At 42.5% G+C, this 16,268-nt stretch overlaps 3 protein-coding genes across 4 annotated transcripts in view; all 3 read right to left on the bottom strand.

The window, feature by feature from the left end:
• The window catches only part of LOC309717060 (uncharacterized protein), a gene marked incomplete at its 5' end in the record, with an annotated part of 99,972 nt that overhangs the window by 8,826 nt on the left and 74,878 nt on the right, over nucleotides 1–16,268 (bottom strand). The window lies entirely within an intron of this gene.
• LOC309716431 (chemerin-like receptor 1) lies at nucleotides 5,199–7,867 on the bottom strand. 2 transcript variants are annotated; one of them, XM_082550230.1, is made up of 3 exons: nucleotides 7,713–7,867; nucleotides 6,839–6,931; nucleotides 5,199–6,738 (listed from the first exon to the last, which is right to left on the bottom strand). In XM_082550230.1, exons 2-3 carry the CDS (start codon nucleotides 6,846–6,848, stop codon nucleotides 5,663–5,665), a joined length of 1,086 nt encoding a protein of 361 aa, XP_082406356.1. In that variant the 5' UTR covers nucleotides 6,849–6,931; nucleotides 7,713–7,867; the 3' UTR covers nucleotides 5,199–5,662. The 2 variants fall into 2 exon arrangements, with proteins under 2 accessions (XP_082406356.1, XP_082406355.1); XM_082550229.1 differs by having other exon boundaries at nucleotides 7,717–7,867.
• On the bottom strand, nucleotides 11,711–14,214 carry LOC309718169 (uncharacterized protein). Its single transcript, XM_082553198.1, has 3 exons — nucleotides 12,910–14,214; nucleotides 12,156–12,237; nucleotides 11,711–11,980 (listed from the first exon to the last, which is right to left on the bottom strand). The coding sequence occupies exons 1-3, from the start codon at nucleotides 13,037–13,039 to the stop codon at nucleotides 11,797–11,799; spliced, it is 396 nt and encodes a 131-aa protein (XP_082409324.1). The 5' UTR covers nucleotides 13,040–14,214; the 3' UTR covers nucleotides 11,711–11,796.

Genomic DNA, 16,268 nt, shown 5'->3' with positions numbered 1-16,268 from the left:
CACACATTTGATTTCCATGTGTGACAACTGCAAATGTCCAGAGTGAGGACAGACTGAGGGACCCACTGCTGCACATCATCTGTGAGGCTTTGCACCCCTGATGATCCACCAGGACAAACTCAGCAGTGTGTGAGGAAGAGGAGGAGGAAGAGCCAGCAGCAGCTGACAGATGGAGAGAATAGACAGACTGTTCCCTGTTTGTGAAGGACTGCTAGAAAAGTTTAACATAACTAACTGTCTGTGCTGAATCAGTCTTATTAGGTAATGTTCAAATCATTTTATCATTCCAGTGTTTTCAGTGTGGGAGAAAGTACTCAGGGCCTTCAAGTTACACACTATGAAAGGCAGCAACAAGTTTAATATTCAGAAACCTAAAGTATGTATCAGCAGCAGAATGGACCTAAAAATAAATGTTTGTTTCAGTTCTATGAAGCTTTGAGTATTTTGGATTAGTAGCACTGCTGTGTTTGTTGCATCATATTGCTGTAATTGTTTATATGCTTTATATATTCTGAGGTAAGTTGATCTATAGTGTTACATCATATTCTATAAGGATGTTATGTGTTTGTATACTTTCTGCCCAGTTTGACCCATTTAGCAGAAGCCAGCCTGTTTAAGGCTCTGATATCTATTCTGTATGACTTAAAGCAGTGATGACATGGTCTGATTTTCTCACCCAATAGTAGACTGATATTTAATACATCAGTCTACTCTTCATTCTATCAGAAACAGTTATCACAGCTCGTACATTTGCTTTTTACACATATATGTAAGCATTGAGCCAAATTTAGAAATGCCAACATACTGAAGGAACAACATTTGTCTCTTATATATGATACACCTATATATGCACTGTCAAAGATACTTGTCTTTGAGTGAAGATTTAAGGTGATAAGACATATAAATAACTGCAACTTGAATCTGTACTGAAGCTCAGTATTTGACACAGAGTTCATGTTCACTGCTGTAATAGCTAATAATGATTAATATAATAACTATAATATTGGCCATATTATATTTACATTACCAAAGTGATATGACTTTAGTCTCATGAACAACATGAGCTAATTCTTATTTACTAACTAATCTTGAAATAACTGTTCAGTACAGAAATGAAGCCCAAAAATCATGTTTTACTGTCCTGTGGTCTCAGCCTCAGATACTTATCAAATCACACAAAGCTCTTGTAGAAACAAACAAACAAACAAATGAACAAAATATGTTCTCCCTCATTTCTGTCAAACCAAGTTGTATGACACGTTTCCAGCGGTTAGTATCATGGTTGCTAGGCAACCTGGGAAGCGCGACGGAGACTAGACCGTCCCATACAGACAAACTTGCTGTTTATTTTGCAAATCGAGCTCAACACTGCCCCTAGCGTCCTGGAGCACTTCCGTTGTGTTTTGGAATTTGCATGTGTTTTTGAGTTTGTTCCCGTTCCTGTCAGCGGAGATCGCATTGACCACCGATGCTTCGGATGTAGCAGTGGGCGCCGTGTTGGAACAACGCGTCTCCAGCATCTGGCAGCCCCTTGCCTTTTTCAGTAGCACGCGCCGTGATACGGAGCGCAAGTACAGTGTTTTTGACAGAGAGTTACTGGCTCTGCATCTCGCGACGCAACATTTTCGATTTTTCCTCGAGGGCCACAATTTTACCGCATATGTTGACCATAAGCCTCTGACTTTTGCCATGTCCAAGGTTTCTGATCCTTGAAGCGCGCGCCAGCAGTGGTAGTTTTTGGCAATATCAGAGTTTACCATGGACATTCGGCACGTGGCTGATAAATCCAACCAGGTCGCTGATTGCCTGTCCCGCGCGCTGATCTCGCCAGTGTATGTCGGTGTCGACTACGCCGCCATGGTTGCAGACCAGAGTGCCGACCGGGACGTCCTCGCCCTTCGGTCCTCGCAGACTGTCCCCATGCTGGAAGACATGCCAGTGTGGGATGGTGGTCCGCGTTTGCTGTGCGATGTGTCTACAGGTCGCCTGCACCCCATTGTTCCTCTTTTGTGGCGCTGTCGTGTTTTCGACTCCATACATGCTCTCTCTCACCCGGGCGTCCGCGCTTTGGTCAAGCTGGTCAGTGACAAGTTTGTTTGGCTGGGCCTGCGGAAAGCGGTAAAGAGTTGGGCTGCTACATGCGTTCCATGCCAATGCTCGAAGGTCCACAGGCACACTCAGGCGCCCCTGAAACCTTTCCGCATTCCTGGTAGGCGTTTCGAACATGTGCACTCCGATTTGGTCGGACTGCTCCCATAGTCGCAGGGTTTCACACACCTTTTGACTGTGGTGGATTGCACCACCAGGTGGCCGGAGGTGGTTCCCCTGGCTTTCACAACAGCTGAGGTGGTGGCCAGAGCGTTCGTGTCCATGTGGGTTTCTTGTTTTGGTCCCCCCGCTGACATTACCTCGGACAGAGGCCCTCAGTTCATGTTGGAACTTTGGTCCGCCATGGCTGACGGCCCGGGGGTCAAGGTCCATGGCATGGTATACCACCTGCAGGCTAACGGGATGTGCGAGCGGTTTCACCGGTCGCTCAAGGTCGCACTCCGTGCTTCCTTAACGAGTGGTAACTGGGTCGACCGTCTGCCTTGGGTTTTGTAGGGGTTGTGCAGCACGGTTAAGGAGGACCTCGGGGTTTCTCCCGCTGAACTGGTCCTTGGGCAACCCCTCCGCGTCCCCGGGGAATTTTTGCCTGAGAGCCCCCACCCATGTTTTGATGTCTCGGTGCTGGCTTTCCGCCCCCCTGGAGCCCCCTTTTCTGTCCCTGGTCTCGTGCACCAATGCCTACCAGATGTTTTTGTTGGAATCTTCTCCTTTTGTTTTTGTTTGGCATGACGCCCATCAACCCCCTTTGCGTTTGCTTTATGACGGCCTGTTTCGGGTTATTGCACCAGGTCCCAATTATTTTGTTTTGGATTTTGGGGGCTGGCAGGAGGTAGTTTCAGTGTTCAGCCTGCACACGTTCTGCAGGATGCTCCTGTGGTGCCGGCCTGGGCCCCCCGCCGCGGCCGCCCACCTGCTGCCGGAACATTGGACTCTGACCCTCCTTCTTAGATTGCTCCGTGCCCGCTGGCACTTGTGTAGCCGGCGGAGGGTTTGGCCTGTCTTTCCTGGCCTGGTGAACCCACAGCCAGTTCTTGGACTTCCTGTTTCAGCCATTCTGGACGATTAAGCCCCGGGTCCTGGACTAGTGGACTGTTGTTTGGGTGTTTGGAGGGGGCATGTGTGACAACCCACTAGAGGGTTCCACTCACACCCAAGCTGGGAGGAAGGGTTCTGCTGTGTTTGGGCACAATATGCTCAGTTCATGTTTGGAGGTGAATAAAGTTGGAGTGTAAAACTAGAGCTCCTGTGTCGTGTGTCACATGCCTCCATAGTAACAATAGAAAGCCCAGGATGTCCCCTTGATCATAGCAGGACTTGTAAAGATTAGATAATTGGTGCTTGGTGTAGTGGTCTCAGACTCAGACAGAGGACAAAGTCTAATTGTTGGTTTTAGATGGAGATAATGTACTAAATCTCACGTTTTACTGGACTTTTGACTTTTTTGTCAAGGTCAATTAAGATCAAACTTCTATTCTTTTCTTTTACTCCGCTACAAACTTTGTAAAGTAGGCTATGTTTAAAAAGAACAAAACAAAAACAAATATTTAAAAATTACAGCACTATTTCCTTAAAAGTAAATGCTGCCCAGAGAGTGAACTGCGTTGGTGGAAGGGTGTGTTCTTGAAGTGCTTCTTGTATTTCTCTTCCAAGGAATCTGACTTTCTTGTAATGTTTTGCAGTTGATCAAGGGATCTTGAGCAATAGTTCTTCAGCCTTCCTGAAGGTTTTCCTTTTGACATCAGCTGCTTTTTCATTCACTTTCAGTTCAGTCCTTGTAGCTGATCATTTTCAGAGGATTTTTTAAAGCCATTTAACACTGACATATGAGTAAGATAGTAAGATAGTAAGTAAGATATGATAAGTATAAAAATGCATCTAGCTCAAGGAATGAATGAGTGTTGTGTCAACACATAACAGACAACTTAGCAACGGACTCATTTTAAATTGTTCCTTTCAGTTTGCAATTTGTTATTAGCAGACTCACAAAAACATAATTTGTTTTCATTTCTTTTGTTGGCTCTGTGAAAAAATGTCAATGATGACACAGTTTGACATTCATAAAATTGCATTTTTGTGTGCTTAAAAAATGAGGAACCGGAAAAGAAGTAGCAGGCCTACAGACTATTTGCAGTCAAATAGTGTAGTACTCTCTTTCAGTACTACAAAAAGTATCTGAAAGTCATGTCCTTAAGAGTTAGGAGAAAAAACAAGCATTTAATTGACACAAAACATTAGACATGCATCTGGCCCTTCAGCTGATCCATCTACTGCTCATGATGAAGGCTCATCAAGGTGGCTGTCAAGAAGCCACTTTTAAGGTAGGGAAACAGGGAAAAATAGCTGAGGAATGCTGAATTACACAAGGACTGGACTGAAAGATCCATCAAAAGCCACACCTCATTAAAACCACTGAAGAACTGTGCATTGCATTGTCACAGGAATGTGTGTATGATTGATGTGAGTGATTTATAACATATATAAAATGTTTTTACACTCCTTCTTCTTACTTCCTTTTATACTGCTAGAATTGCAGCTAGTAGAAGAAAGGACACGAATGATGAAGACCAGTTCAGAAATGTATGTTAAGTGCAGTGTAGTGTAGGCAAAGTGATAAATATATCAGTATAATATATAGCAATATATTGTATAATTTTACAGTTCTGCAGAATCTACTGGATATAAATCATAGAAAGTTTTGATGATGCTGACTTGGCAAATAACCTTGCTTACCTCTGGAAATCCTTAGTGAAAACCAAACATTACTGATATTTACTATGGCTTTTACAGTTCAATATCTTTCCTCATGAAAGGCAAACTTTTAGCAACTTTTTTAGTAAGAACATTTAGAGTGAATAGTGTAATTACTACTGCTCTGATATTGAGTCCCAGAGTGAGAAAGGCCTGTACAGTATATGCGTGCAGCAAGATACCTAGAACTAGCTGAGTGAATCTGTGGTTCATTTCCTGCACTTCATAGTTATTTACATAGTGTGTTCCAAGTCACTGTGACATCCTGTTAGATCAGCGGTGAAGCAGTGTGTATGTCAGGTTTGTCATGAAGACAGACAAAAGCATTTAATCGGCATGTTTTTATTCACAGGTTAAAAATACATAGAGACCAATAAATGTTGAGTCTCTGACAGTGTAATAGATGCAGATACTAATAAACATGGTTTAACAAGCTCGAAGATGAAAAAGTTATGTACACAAATAGAAATCTTACCAAATGTAATCTTGAAAACCCTTAAAAAACACATTTCATGTAACATTGGTTGTTTTAATCAGTAAATCAATAATCACAACTTTAAGCTGAAGCAAAGCCACAAAGGGTTTCTGTTACTGTGACTAATCAGAAAAGTCGTAACATTTCTTTCTTACACTTGGAGGGAGCACAGCGAGATACTCCCTGCAACAGTAAGAACAATTTATAACAAAGTAACAATTTAACACACACTTTTTAATATCTATGCATGAGTGCACTGTGTCAGTCAATTTGACACGAACAATTAAAAAAGATTTTTTTTTTCAGTTGAAATTACCTGATGTTGAAATCTTATTCAGTGCTCGGTGTCTCCTGAGTGACGATCACTTTGCTTTCTGTGAAGGATTTCAAATCAGCCGTGTCAGTCCTCTTTGAAGTTGCAGCAGCTTCTGACTTTTGGGCAGTATTTGAAAAGGTTGACATGGAGCGAGTGGACAAGAACGACATGTGGTCCTCTGCCAGAGCACTCTCAAGTACAAAACATACGGACTGCCGAAGCTTCTTCATGAATTCTTCACACATGAAAACATAAAGGATGGGGTTCAGGCAGCTGTTCAGAAAAGCCAGACTCACAGTCAGAGGACCCATGATTCTAACAATGTTCCTGAGGTCTGGGTTAGTCACAGCCTTTATTTCTATAAAACTGCAAACATGGAAGGGCAACCAGCAGATGAAGAATGCAAAAATGATGGAGAAAATGATTCGGCGAGATCTGCGTCTCCTTGTTCTTGACATGCGCATTGCACGTATGCCTATGGCCACATAAGACACAAATATGACCAGGAATGGGATCACAAAGCCCATAAGAAAGCGAAAAATGTGGAGACTCCATTTCTGTTCATGTGTCATAGAATAACCACAGGAATGTGCCCCATTGTATTCCACAACAGTGCGAAAAGTGGCATAAGGAGTGCTGCAGATCGCAGCAGTCACCCAGATACCAACACATATGAGCCGAGCTTTGCAGACTGTGCGCTTGTTGTGTGCCCACACCACCACCCAGATGGACAAACAACGATCAGCACTCATAGCTGTCAGAGTAAAAATGCTGGCAAACATGTTGACTAAAGTGACAAAGTTGTTGAGCTTGCACATGAATTGTCCAAAAGGCCATCGGTGACTCTGAGAGAGAGAAATGATCGAGAAAATCAGGAAGGCCGTGAAGAGGAAGTCAGCTATGGCCAGGTTGAGAAACCAAACTGTCTCGACTGTTTTCTTCATTTTTAACCCCGTCACATAGATAACCAGAGCATTGCCCAAAGTTCCAACTATAAATATCACACAGTAGATGAGAATGGAGGCTGTTTGTATGTGTCTCAAAGCTGATTCCAGTCCATGTGATGGATTTGCAGCCGAACTAATGTTACCTAAAACAAAAATCACTTTATTCAGTTTATCAAAAGTTCATATTATCTTTTAGCTGACATAGTTTAAAAGAAATGCTAATGTATGTCGAAAGTTTCTCACCAGACCCCATGTTCCTTTTAGCTGAGAGAGTCGGTCTTTAATCTACACTCGTCTCTGTCTTTTACTGCTTTTATTTGCTGCCATTACTCCTCCCTCTCAGTTTATGCAAAAGAGAAGAGAAACATCTCAGAATATGCTCATGCAGCAGGAAAGGCTGAGTGATATATTTGCTGGATATTATTTAATATTTCCATGATTAAACTGAAAGGTTGAACAAATCTTGGAAGAGCAGTATTTATTTCACTAAGAGTGTTATCATATTTCACTGAGAAATTATTTGTAGTTACATATATTTTATTAATGTTTTCCTGGAAACATTGCTGGAAACACCTTTTAGAGGTGTGAAATTAGAGGTGTGAACGTGCGAAGTCTCTGACTGATCAACTTAAACAGTCATGTGTACTAACAAGTCAAGGCAGTGCAGTCAACTGCTGCTTTTCCCACTCTGACCCCCAGTTTGGTGCACCTGACTCAGTAACAACAGACTTTGGTGTGCCTAGCAAGACATACTAAGGTACTAGCTAAGATAACTATTGTTAAATGTCAAAGTCTGGCATTGGGCTCCAAGCCTCTGCCTGCCTTTGATGGTGGCCTATAGGCATTAAGCAAGTATAGGACAAAAGCACCAACAGGTCAATAATTAGATAAATAAATAAATACACAACATAGATCATCTTGTTAAATATGGACGGGTGACTCCTTAAAAGTGTTCACCTAAGCAAATACACATTTACCAAGAACTTTACACAGCATTATGACATCATTATTCTCTATGCATCTCAAGCTTCACCCAAGATAAATGCAAACAGCTTCATAGAAAGGTGGAAGTGAAACAGACAAGATGCATCAATGCTATTTCTCTAAAAGTATTCACTCACCCATCCAAATCATTGAATTTAGGTGTTTCGATCACTTTCATGTCAACAGTGTATATAATCAAGCAGGTAGCCATGCAGACTGCTTCAGCAAACATTTGTGAAAGAAAGTGTAGCTTTCAGGAGCTCAGGGAATTCCAGTGTGGTACCAGACTAGAATGCTACAAACTACTAACAAGTTCAGTCATGAAATTTCCTCATTACTAAACATTCCAGAGTCAGCTGTTTGTGGTATTATAATAAAGTTTAAGGGACAACAGCAACTCAGCCGTAAAGTTGTAGGCAACGGAAAATCACACAGTGGGGTCAGTGTATGCTGAGGCAATTGGTGTGTAGAAGTCACTTTCTGCAGAATCAGTTGCTGCAGACGTTGAAACTTCACATGGGCTCCAGATGAGCTCAAAAACAGCACATAGAGAGCTCCATGGAATTTCCATGGCTGAGCAGCTACTTCCAGGCCTTAGATCACCGAGCACAATGGACAGCATTAGATGCAGTGCGGTAAAGTAGGCTGGCACTAGATTCTAAAGCAGTGAAGACTTGTGATAAGGTTTCTTAAAGGGACTCACACACAGGCCAGGTTTTCCTTAGGTGAAAGATAGTGCATTTATTTACAGTGAACACAACACCAAGTGAATATACACAATGTGCAGGGGAAAGGGGTCCGTGGGGAAACAGGTTGGGAAGAGGTGCTCCACACCTTCTGTACAAAACTCCAACTCCTTCTCCACTGCCACTCCTCTCGTAGTCCATAATCAGGTTCCAGAAAAGATCTACACACACAAAAGGTCCGGTTAGCAGGATAGTCACAACACGCACAGATACACAGGTTCAGATTTGCAGGTTTGACTGACGCCGATAGCTCAACGATTCAGCGAAGACTAGCGCAGATCCGCCATCTTAAATAGCAATCAGCTGGGATCAGCGACCGGTGTGGTGATGAGAGCAGGTGTGTGGGCCAGCAGCGGGAGCCCGTAACGAGCATCGCTGCGGCGAAAGACAGAGAGCGAGAGCGGGAGAGGAAGGAGGGAGAGAGTAAAAAACAGAAACAACTATGTTGCCTAATGGAGAGTCGACCAGCGAGGCACAAGGACCATGACAACTTGTTCTCTGGAGTGACCAATCACACCTCTCCATTTGGAAATTCCACTGACAAATCTGGGTTTGGTGGTTCCCAGGTAAATGCTACTTGTCTGATTGCATTGCAGCAAGTGTAAAGTTTGGTGTGAGCCAGGATTTCTCATCCTAATAAATCTGCTTCTGGAAGAATGGCCAAAACTTCCCATAAACACACTCCTAAACCTTGTGGATAGCTTTCCCTGAAGATTTGTAGGGTGGACCTGCTTCATATTAAACCTTATAGTTTGAAGAATGCGATGTCACTCGAGTTAGGGGTTTACAGAGAATACTTTTGGCAATGTAATGTATTAAAATCTTTCCGGCTTAACCCTCACCTTTCTGAATTCTGGCACCTTGTGACCAAAGTCCATAACGTCATGTGAACCTCTGCAGCACACTTGAAATATACTTTACAACATCAAATTCACTATCAACTTTAAACCTGAAAGAATAAATGTTTCACTTAACTATGAAACTACAATTCACTAGCTGGGCCCACGTCCTCATTTTAGGTTTGACAGCGTTTTAGTAGGTAAAGGTGAATGGCTTTGACATGAATTAAGCTGCAGTTTGGGGAAGGCCTCGAAGGGGACTGGCGATGTCTCCCGGGCCTGGCAGATCTCCATGTACTAAATAGAAGCGAAGAAGTTAAAGAATAGAGAACAAGGAGGGAGGGAGGGTGGGGCACGTAAACGAGAATGATCAGCTTGCAGAACTGGGGGAACCTATATAGATGACAGCCGGAAGGAGCGTGTTTGGAGGCATGGTCCTGCTCCTGAAATTCCGATACATAATCTCCAATAAACTGACAACATTGACAAACATTGATCCCTACTGCAACTCCCAGAAGTGTAACAATGACATCACAATTCTATTCCCCAGCACCTTCCTCTCCTACACGCTCTCTTACGGTGTGTTCACCCCGAACGCGATAGACGCGAACGAAAACGCCCCAAACGGCCCTAATTTGACGCGTGCACATTCGCACCTCAACGCGTGTCCAAGAAAAATCCATCGCGCCTCAAAATTGCATACTTTGACGCGCGTGAACCGGAAATGTGGGAGGGATGTGGGAGGAAGTTGTGCCAGACCGGTATCTTTGTCAGCTGTTGAGCTAGCGTTTGAAGAGAGAGTCTCCCTTCTCTATTTACTGTGGAGAGCAGAGCAGCAGCGTTAAGGACGTCCTCGCCGTACCTGGGTCCATCAGGTCCTCCAGACGCGTGAGCAGTTTGGTGAGTTTCAACACTTGCTCCAGGAGCTGCGCCTGGATGACGGCCGACTTCAGCGATATCGCCGTCTTCCCCTCGCCCAGTTTGAGGACCTGCTGTCCCGCGTTTGTCCAAGAATCGCCCGCCTAGACACCAACTACAGGCGCTCAATCCCACCTGCAGAGCGCCTGTCCGTCTGCCTGAGGTTAGTAAAAGTGTTTAATACGGTAATCCTTTATTGATACCTGTGCTAATATGCTAAACTATCGTTTATAGACTGCTAACATGGATGTGCTATGCTATCAATGAATGCCGTTGGTGTTTACTGATAGCAAACTGTGGTACGGAGACGACTGTTTATAATATTTCTAGTGATACTCGAAAGGTCTCATCAAGTCCTGATTTAATTCAATTTATGCTGTTATCAGTGTTTGCATTGATAGCATGGCTGTGGTGTCATACGTATGCTCTCGGTGTTTGCTGATATCAAACTGGTATTAGGACCACTGTAGGTTAATCTTTGTAGTGATACTCACTCCTTTTTTTATTTAGACCTGGTTTAATTCTGGGATAGTTGAATATTTGTATATAATCCCTGCAGCTGTCAGACTATAACAGGGGTCACCATCCTTTATTAAAACAGAGTTATATAAAACTGAACAGTTTGGTTCATCTTTAGTTACATGGTTCTATCTTGATAAGATATGTCTTATCACAGATTAATTTTTCAAAAATATTAATGATTTAAGCAAGGAAAGGGCTACATGTCAACATACAACTCTTTATTTCTATTAATGTCTAACTTCATTCCTACCTGATTGACATGTTTAGGAATTATGCGTGATTGGCACACTGTAGTGGCAAAAGTTGCTACCAATCAAATTATGATATGTTAAAGTTAAACAAACAAAACACAACTGTTTTATCCTTGTAATTACAAAATGTTTTATGTAAGATTTAAGTTTTGTGATTTAAATCTGACATCACAAAAGTATTTTGGAATTTGAATAATGTATTTTGTAACTGCAGTACACATAATACTAATTTTGAACAATTTTGTCCAGGTTCCTTGTCACCGGGGACTCCTTCAGGACCATCGCGTTCAGTTACAGAGTTGGTGTGTCCACGGTGAGCCAGATCATCCCCCAGGTAGCGACGGCCATCTGGGACTGTCTAGTGGACGACTTCATGGCTGTGCCTTCACCTGGAGACTGGCGGTCCATCACAGAGGGATTTCCAGGAGCGCTGGAACTTCCCTCTGTGCTGTGCAGCTCTGGATGGGAAGCACGTCCAGACAAAGGCACCCATATATCATATAGGAGACACACACATTGATATACACTAAATATTTATTTCATTTCTTTTTTTGTGGTGCCCAAATTTATGCACCTGCTCGATTTTGTTTAAACAATTATTGCACACTTTCTGTAAATCCAGTAACCTTCTTTTCACTTTTAAAATATCACTGTGTGTCTCCTGTATGATATATTTAACTGACTTTTTTTATTGTAACAATCAACGATTTATACAGGAAAATAATGTCTATTAACAAGGTTGCCCAAACTTTTGCATCCCACTGTATTGGTATATTCTGTCATTAATATAATATGAAATAAATTCTACATGTGTCAAGTCGTGTGCCAACATTTTCTGTGTAGTAGAACTGAGACATTAGTCATTATAAAAATTTATTTGAAATAATATTAAAATTCTCAAACAGAAAAACATTAAACATAAATATATAAAATATAAGAATTTACAGAGAGACAGGAATAAAAAGGACCAGCTGCTCTCCAGAGCAGGAACAAGGCTGAGGAGGAAATGCTCCATTGAAGACTGGTGTGATCTCTTCAGGGACACCAGGATGGCCAGCTCCACCGCCGATGGACCGTCCTGGGACCCGTCCCTCATCTGCCTCGGAGCCGTCCTCCCCTGTGGGCCTGTAAAACAGCACAAAACACAAAGAAATGAGAAGGCTGCTACTAGATTTTAATTTCAACATTGAAAAAAACAAAACAAAAACAGGATATAATCAGATTGGTTGTAGATATTTAGTAAAGGTGATCACAAGGCAATCCCACCGACTAAAAAGGTATCAGTGCTTGCTCTACATACCTGTGGGTGCAGCAGCAGGAGCTCAGGGACTGGGCAGCCAGGAGAAGCAACAGGGGATGCTCTGCTGCAGAATCAGTTGGCTCTATCAATACAGTATTAAATGTTAACAGGTTGAATATAATCAGAGAAAGTATGTACAGTGGTCCCTCATTTATTGCAGCAGGGGTTCTCAGAATAACTAGCCCCTGGCCACGCACTTTATACACTGTTTTCCCCACACACATGAACATTGGTCACAGTTCTCACAATTGATTCTCAAAGTGCAAACCTTTGTAGATTGCAAAACGTAAAAGTATTATTATGCCGCGGTTTGTCTTCATCTGCCTGCCACTTTCGTGCGCCTTTTTCCCTCGCGGTGCAGGATGTCTATTTCCAAATGAGGGTCATAGTTATGGGTATTTTTGTGCTGTTTTTTCTATTGGACGTGATGGTTATCAAAACCAAACATGATAAATTTGGCAAGCGCAGGAGACACGACACGAAGGAGATTTGTCAATCAGGCTGCAGAATGCAATGCTGTACGGTGCAAAAAAAAAAGAAAAGAAAAAGAAAATCAGCGAAAAAGCGAAGCAGTGACGGATGAACAGCGGGACCACTGTGTGCTGTTTATTAATAAACAAAATATATTCCTATATGACAACATGCATAAAAGCAGAACGGTATTTGTACGTCAGTGGGAAAATAGCGGTGGCTTGCTAGCTTTTTTGCGGCTTCCCCGGGTCAGTGAAAACTTTCAAAAGAGAAATGAATGAACCAGGTTGCCCAATCTCTTTACATATCTTCCTCCAAGCTCGGTCCTTTATATTCCTGTCTCGGTACAGAAAGCAGCTGGTGTCGTACAGCTCCGGGTTGTTTGCTATGGCGTTGATTAGCCTTCCTTCCATTGAAGAATGAAGGGCTTTGGCTGGATCTGCCCTTTTGACCTAGGTCACAGCCACGTCACCAGGCTCCTGATTGGTTGTCGCGGCGCGATTTGACGCTGGAGTTCAGATCTTTCCAACTCGAGCGGTAGACGCGTAACGCGCGTATGCACAAAATGCAACACAAAAACTCACGCGCATGTTTTTTTTCGCGAGTCAAACGCTCCAAACGCGGTAGACTGACGCGCGTTTCAGGCGTTTTCGCGACGCAAATCTGCTTCCGAATTTTCGCGTTAGCCGCAATCGCGGGTCATCGTGCTTTTCCATTGACTTTACATGTAAACCTGACGCTCTGTTCGCGTCTATTGCGTTCGGTGTGAACACACCGTTACACTCCAGGATGCGACAACGAGGGGAGCCGCAACCTGCACACACGGAAGATTACTGGGAGATTACTCGGAGGACACCTGAGAAGACAACTGACTTTAAGAGCCAGGGTTTCACTAACTATGTAAATCAACATTCCAGCGATGAATGACTGCCCACCCACACCTTAAGTAGGATCTGTGATTGATCATCTTCAGTGCTGTTAAAAAGTATTTTTGATGTCTTAACATTTGCACATTTGCCACACATATTTCAGATTGTTAAATAAATTTTAATATTACATAAAGACAATGTGAGGAAATCATTTTTTATGATTTTAATTTTTAAGGGGGAAATAAACCAAATAAACCAACCTAGTCCTGTGTAAAAAAGTAATAACTGGCTGTGAAGTCCTTGACACCAAGAACTATAAGTATTTCTGAGCATGACTGACTGAGTCGAAAAATCTCGATCGTATCTAAGTCCAGACTTTGACTAGGGCAATCGAAAACCTTCATTTTCTTTTTTTTAATTGCATCTAGAGAAATGTAAGGGAGGGTATGAATATATCCTCGTGGCAATGGACCACTTTACGTAATTTGCTCAGACTAACCCCTGCAGAAATAAAAGTGCCAAAACAGCTGTAGAAAAAATATTTGGAGATTTCATCTTGAATTTTGGTTTCCAATACGGCTCCATCAGGACCAGGAAAGAGAGTTTGTAAACAAACTCTTTGCCAAGCTGTAAGAATACAGTTGAGTTAAGAGATCCAGAACCACACTATACCACCCCTGGGGAAATGGCCAGGTAGAAAGATTTAGTAGAATACTGCTGGCCATGCTTTGCAACCTTGCAGATGGAGCAAAAGCAGATTGGAAAGCATCTGTGGTAAAGGCGGTCCATGCTTATAACTGTATGCGCAGTGAGGCCAGGTTGCTTACTGTTGGTGCTTACAAGTTACTGCTTACTTCCTCTTGTTTTGGCGAAACACCAGACTCCCTATTCAGATGGTTTTTGGTCTCACAGCTAAAGCCCAAAGCCCTTCCCATCAAGACTATACTGAGAAGTGGAAGGCTTGCATGAAGAATGGTTACAAACTGGCCTCAGCAACAGCCTATAAGGAAAGTTGATCAGGGAAAATTTTCTGGGAGGGCTAGGTGTTTTGGGTGACACACAGGAAACATAAGGATAGCCCAGTATATGAAATCAAGCCAGAGAATGTCAAGGGGCATATCAGGGTTGTCCACAGGAACCTCCTGCAGTCGTGTGACTTCTTGCCAGTGGAAAAATTCAACTGACATGCAGAACTGAGAAAGCAAAAACAGAAAAACAACAGGAACATAAGCAAGAGCACAGTTCAGAGGATGAGGATGAATAGAGAGGAATCAGAGGACCTCCGACAGAACAGGGGGAACATTTTAAACAGCCATGGTGGACAGAGGCGTCAGAGTTCAATCTAGAGAGTGGAACAGTGATACTAGAGCAACCAACATGAAGAGGATACAGAGACACAAGAGAACAATAAAGACACAGAACACATGCCCCAACTTGAGACTTAATGCAGTGACCGAGAGGAAAAAGTATCCTTTCAGAATGAGAACACAAAAGCTAATGTTTACTTACCACAAATTAGGACAGCCTACTTTAGCATACGAAGAAGTACCCCAGACAAGGTCATACATTAAATAGTGCAGTAAAATAGTTATAAAATGTAAAGTGTGCTGGTGTAGTTCTTCTTCCCACCAGCAAGAGTCACTACAGTTCTTTCATGCCAAGATTTGTTTGTTATTAGCTGTAGCGTTAGTAATGCAGCACACTTTGAGAAAAGACTGACTCAGCATGTTGTTCGGATAAACATCTGCATCCATCCTCTTCGTTGTTTTACAGAAAGCATCGCTTGTGAGTATTTAAGTTGAACAAGAGTTAATGCAACTATATTTGCTATTATTTATGCACTTTTATGGTTAAAGGTGTACTAGGGCTGCATGATTAATCGTTAGAAAATCGCGATCTCGATTCATACTTATGTGCGATCTCATTTCCAAATGACAACGATTAAAAAAAAAAAAAAGACGACGACGACGATTGTACCGCATTTTGATCCAGGACGTACTCTGCATGAAAACAAGCGCTCACTCTTCCTGCTCAACAAATGACATGGGCAGAGCCTTATACCACGTGATACAGAAGCTGTGCCGTGTGATGCTAAAATTAGCAGGGAAAAAACAACGGAGAGCACGTCAGGGATGACGAGAAAGTGACAGGAGAAAATCCGTCCCGGTCAACCAACCAAACATCAATAACGGGAACCTTATACAGCGCTTCCCTATACCTGTTGAACTCCCGCAGGCACAAAGAAATTACGGAGGCTATCACTTATCACCTGACCAAAGATATGGCTCCCATCAACACTGTGCAAAACGAGGGATTTAGGAAAATGATCAACACCCTAGACAAACGCTACACAGTGCCGTCCCGCAACTATTTTTCTATTGTTGCACTACCTGCTCTATACACGCAGTGTCGAGCAACGGTGGAGACGGAATTTCAAGCAGTACAACATTTTGCAGCAACAACAAAACGTGAGACATTTGTTGTTTTTATGTTTATTTATTGTTTTTATGTTCAGTCTCAACTGTTACGAAGTTGATGTGCAGTTAATAAGTGCAATAAATATTTATACTGGAAAAGAAAATCGTGATCTCAATTCTAAGCCAAAAAATCGTGATTCTCATTTTATGCAAAATCGTGCAGCCCTAAGGTGTACTGTATTCAGATTTACTTTCTTTCCAATGTTAGCTAGTTTAGTCAACTGATTTGCATTATCGTGTGAATATATAGACTGAATATTGCTTATTTCTTCTGTTTGTAGTTTCACTCTGTTGAT

The sequence above is a fragment of the Aulonocara stuartgranti genome, assembly GCF_965226115.1.
Source record: "Aulonocara stuartgranti genome assembly, chromosome: 11".
Classification (NCBI taxonomy): domain Eukaryota; kingdom Metazoa; phylum Chordata; class Actinopteri; order Cichliformes; family Cichlidae; genus Aulonocara; species Aulonocara stuartgranti.
This window is presented reverse-complemented; position numbering and strand designations above follow the sequence as displayed.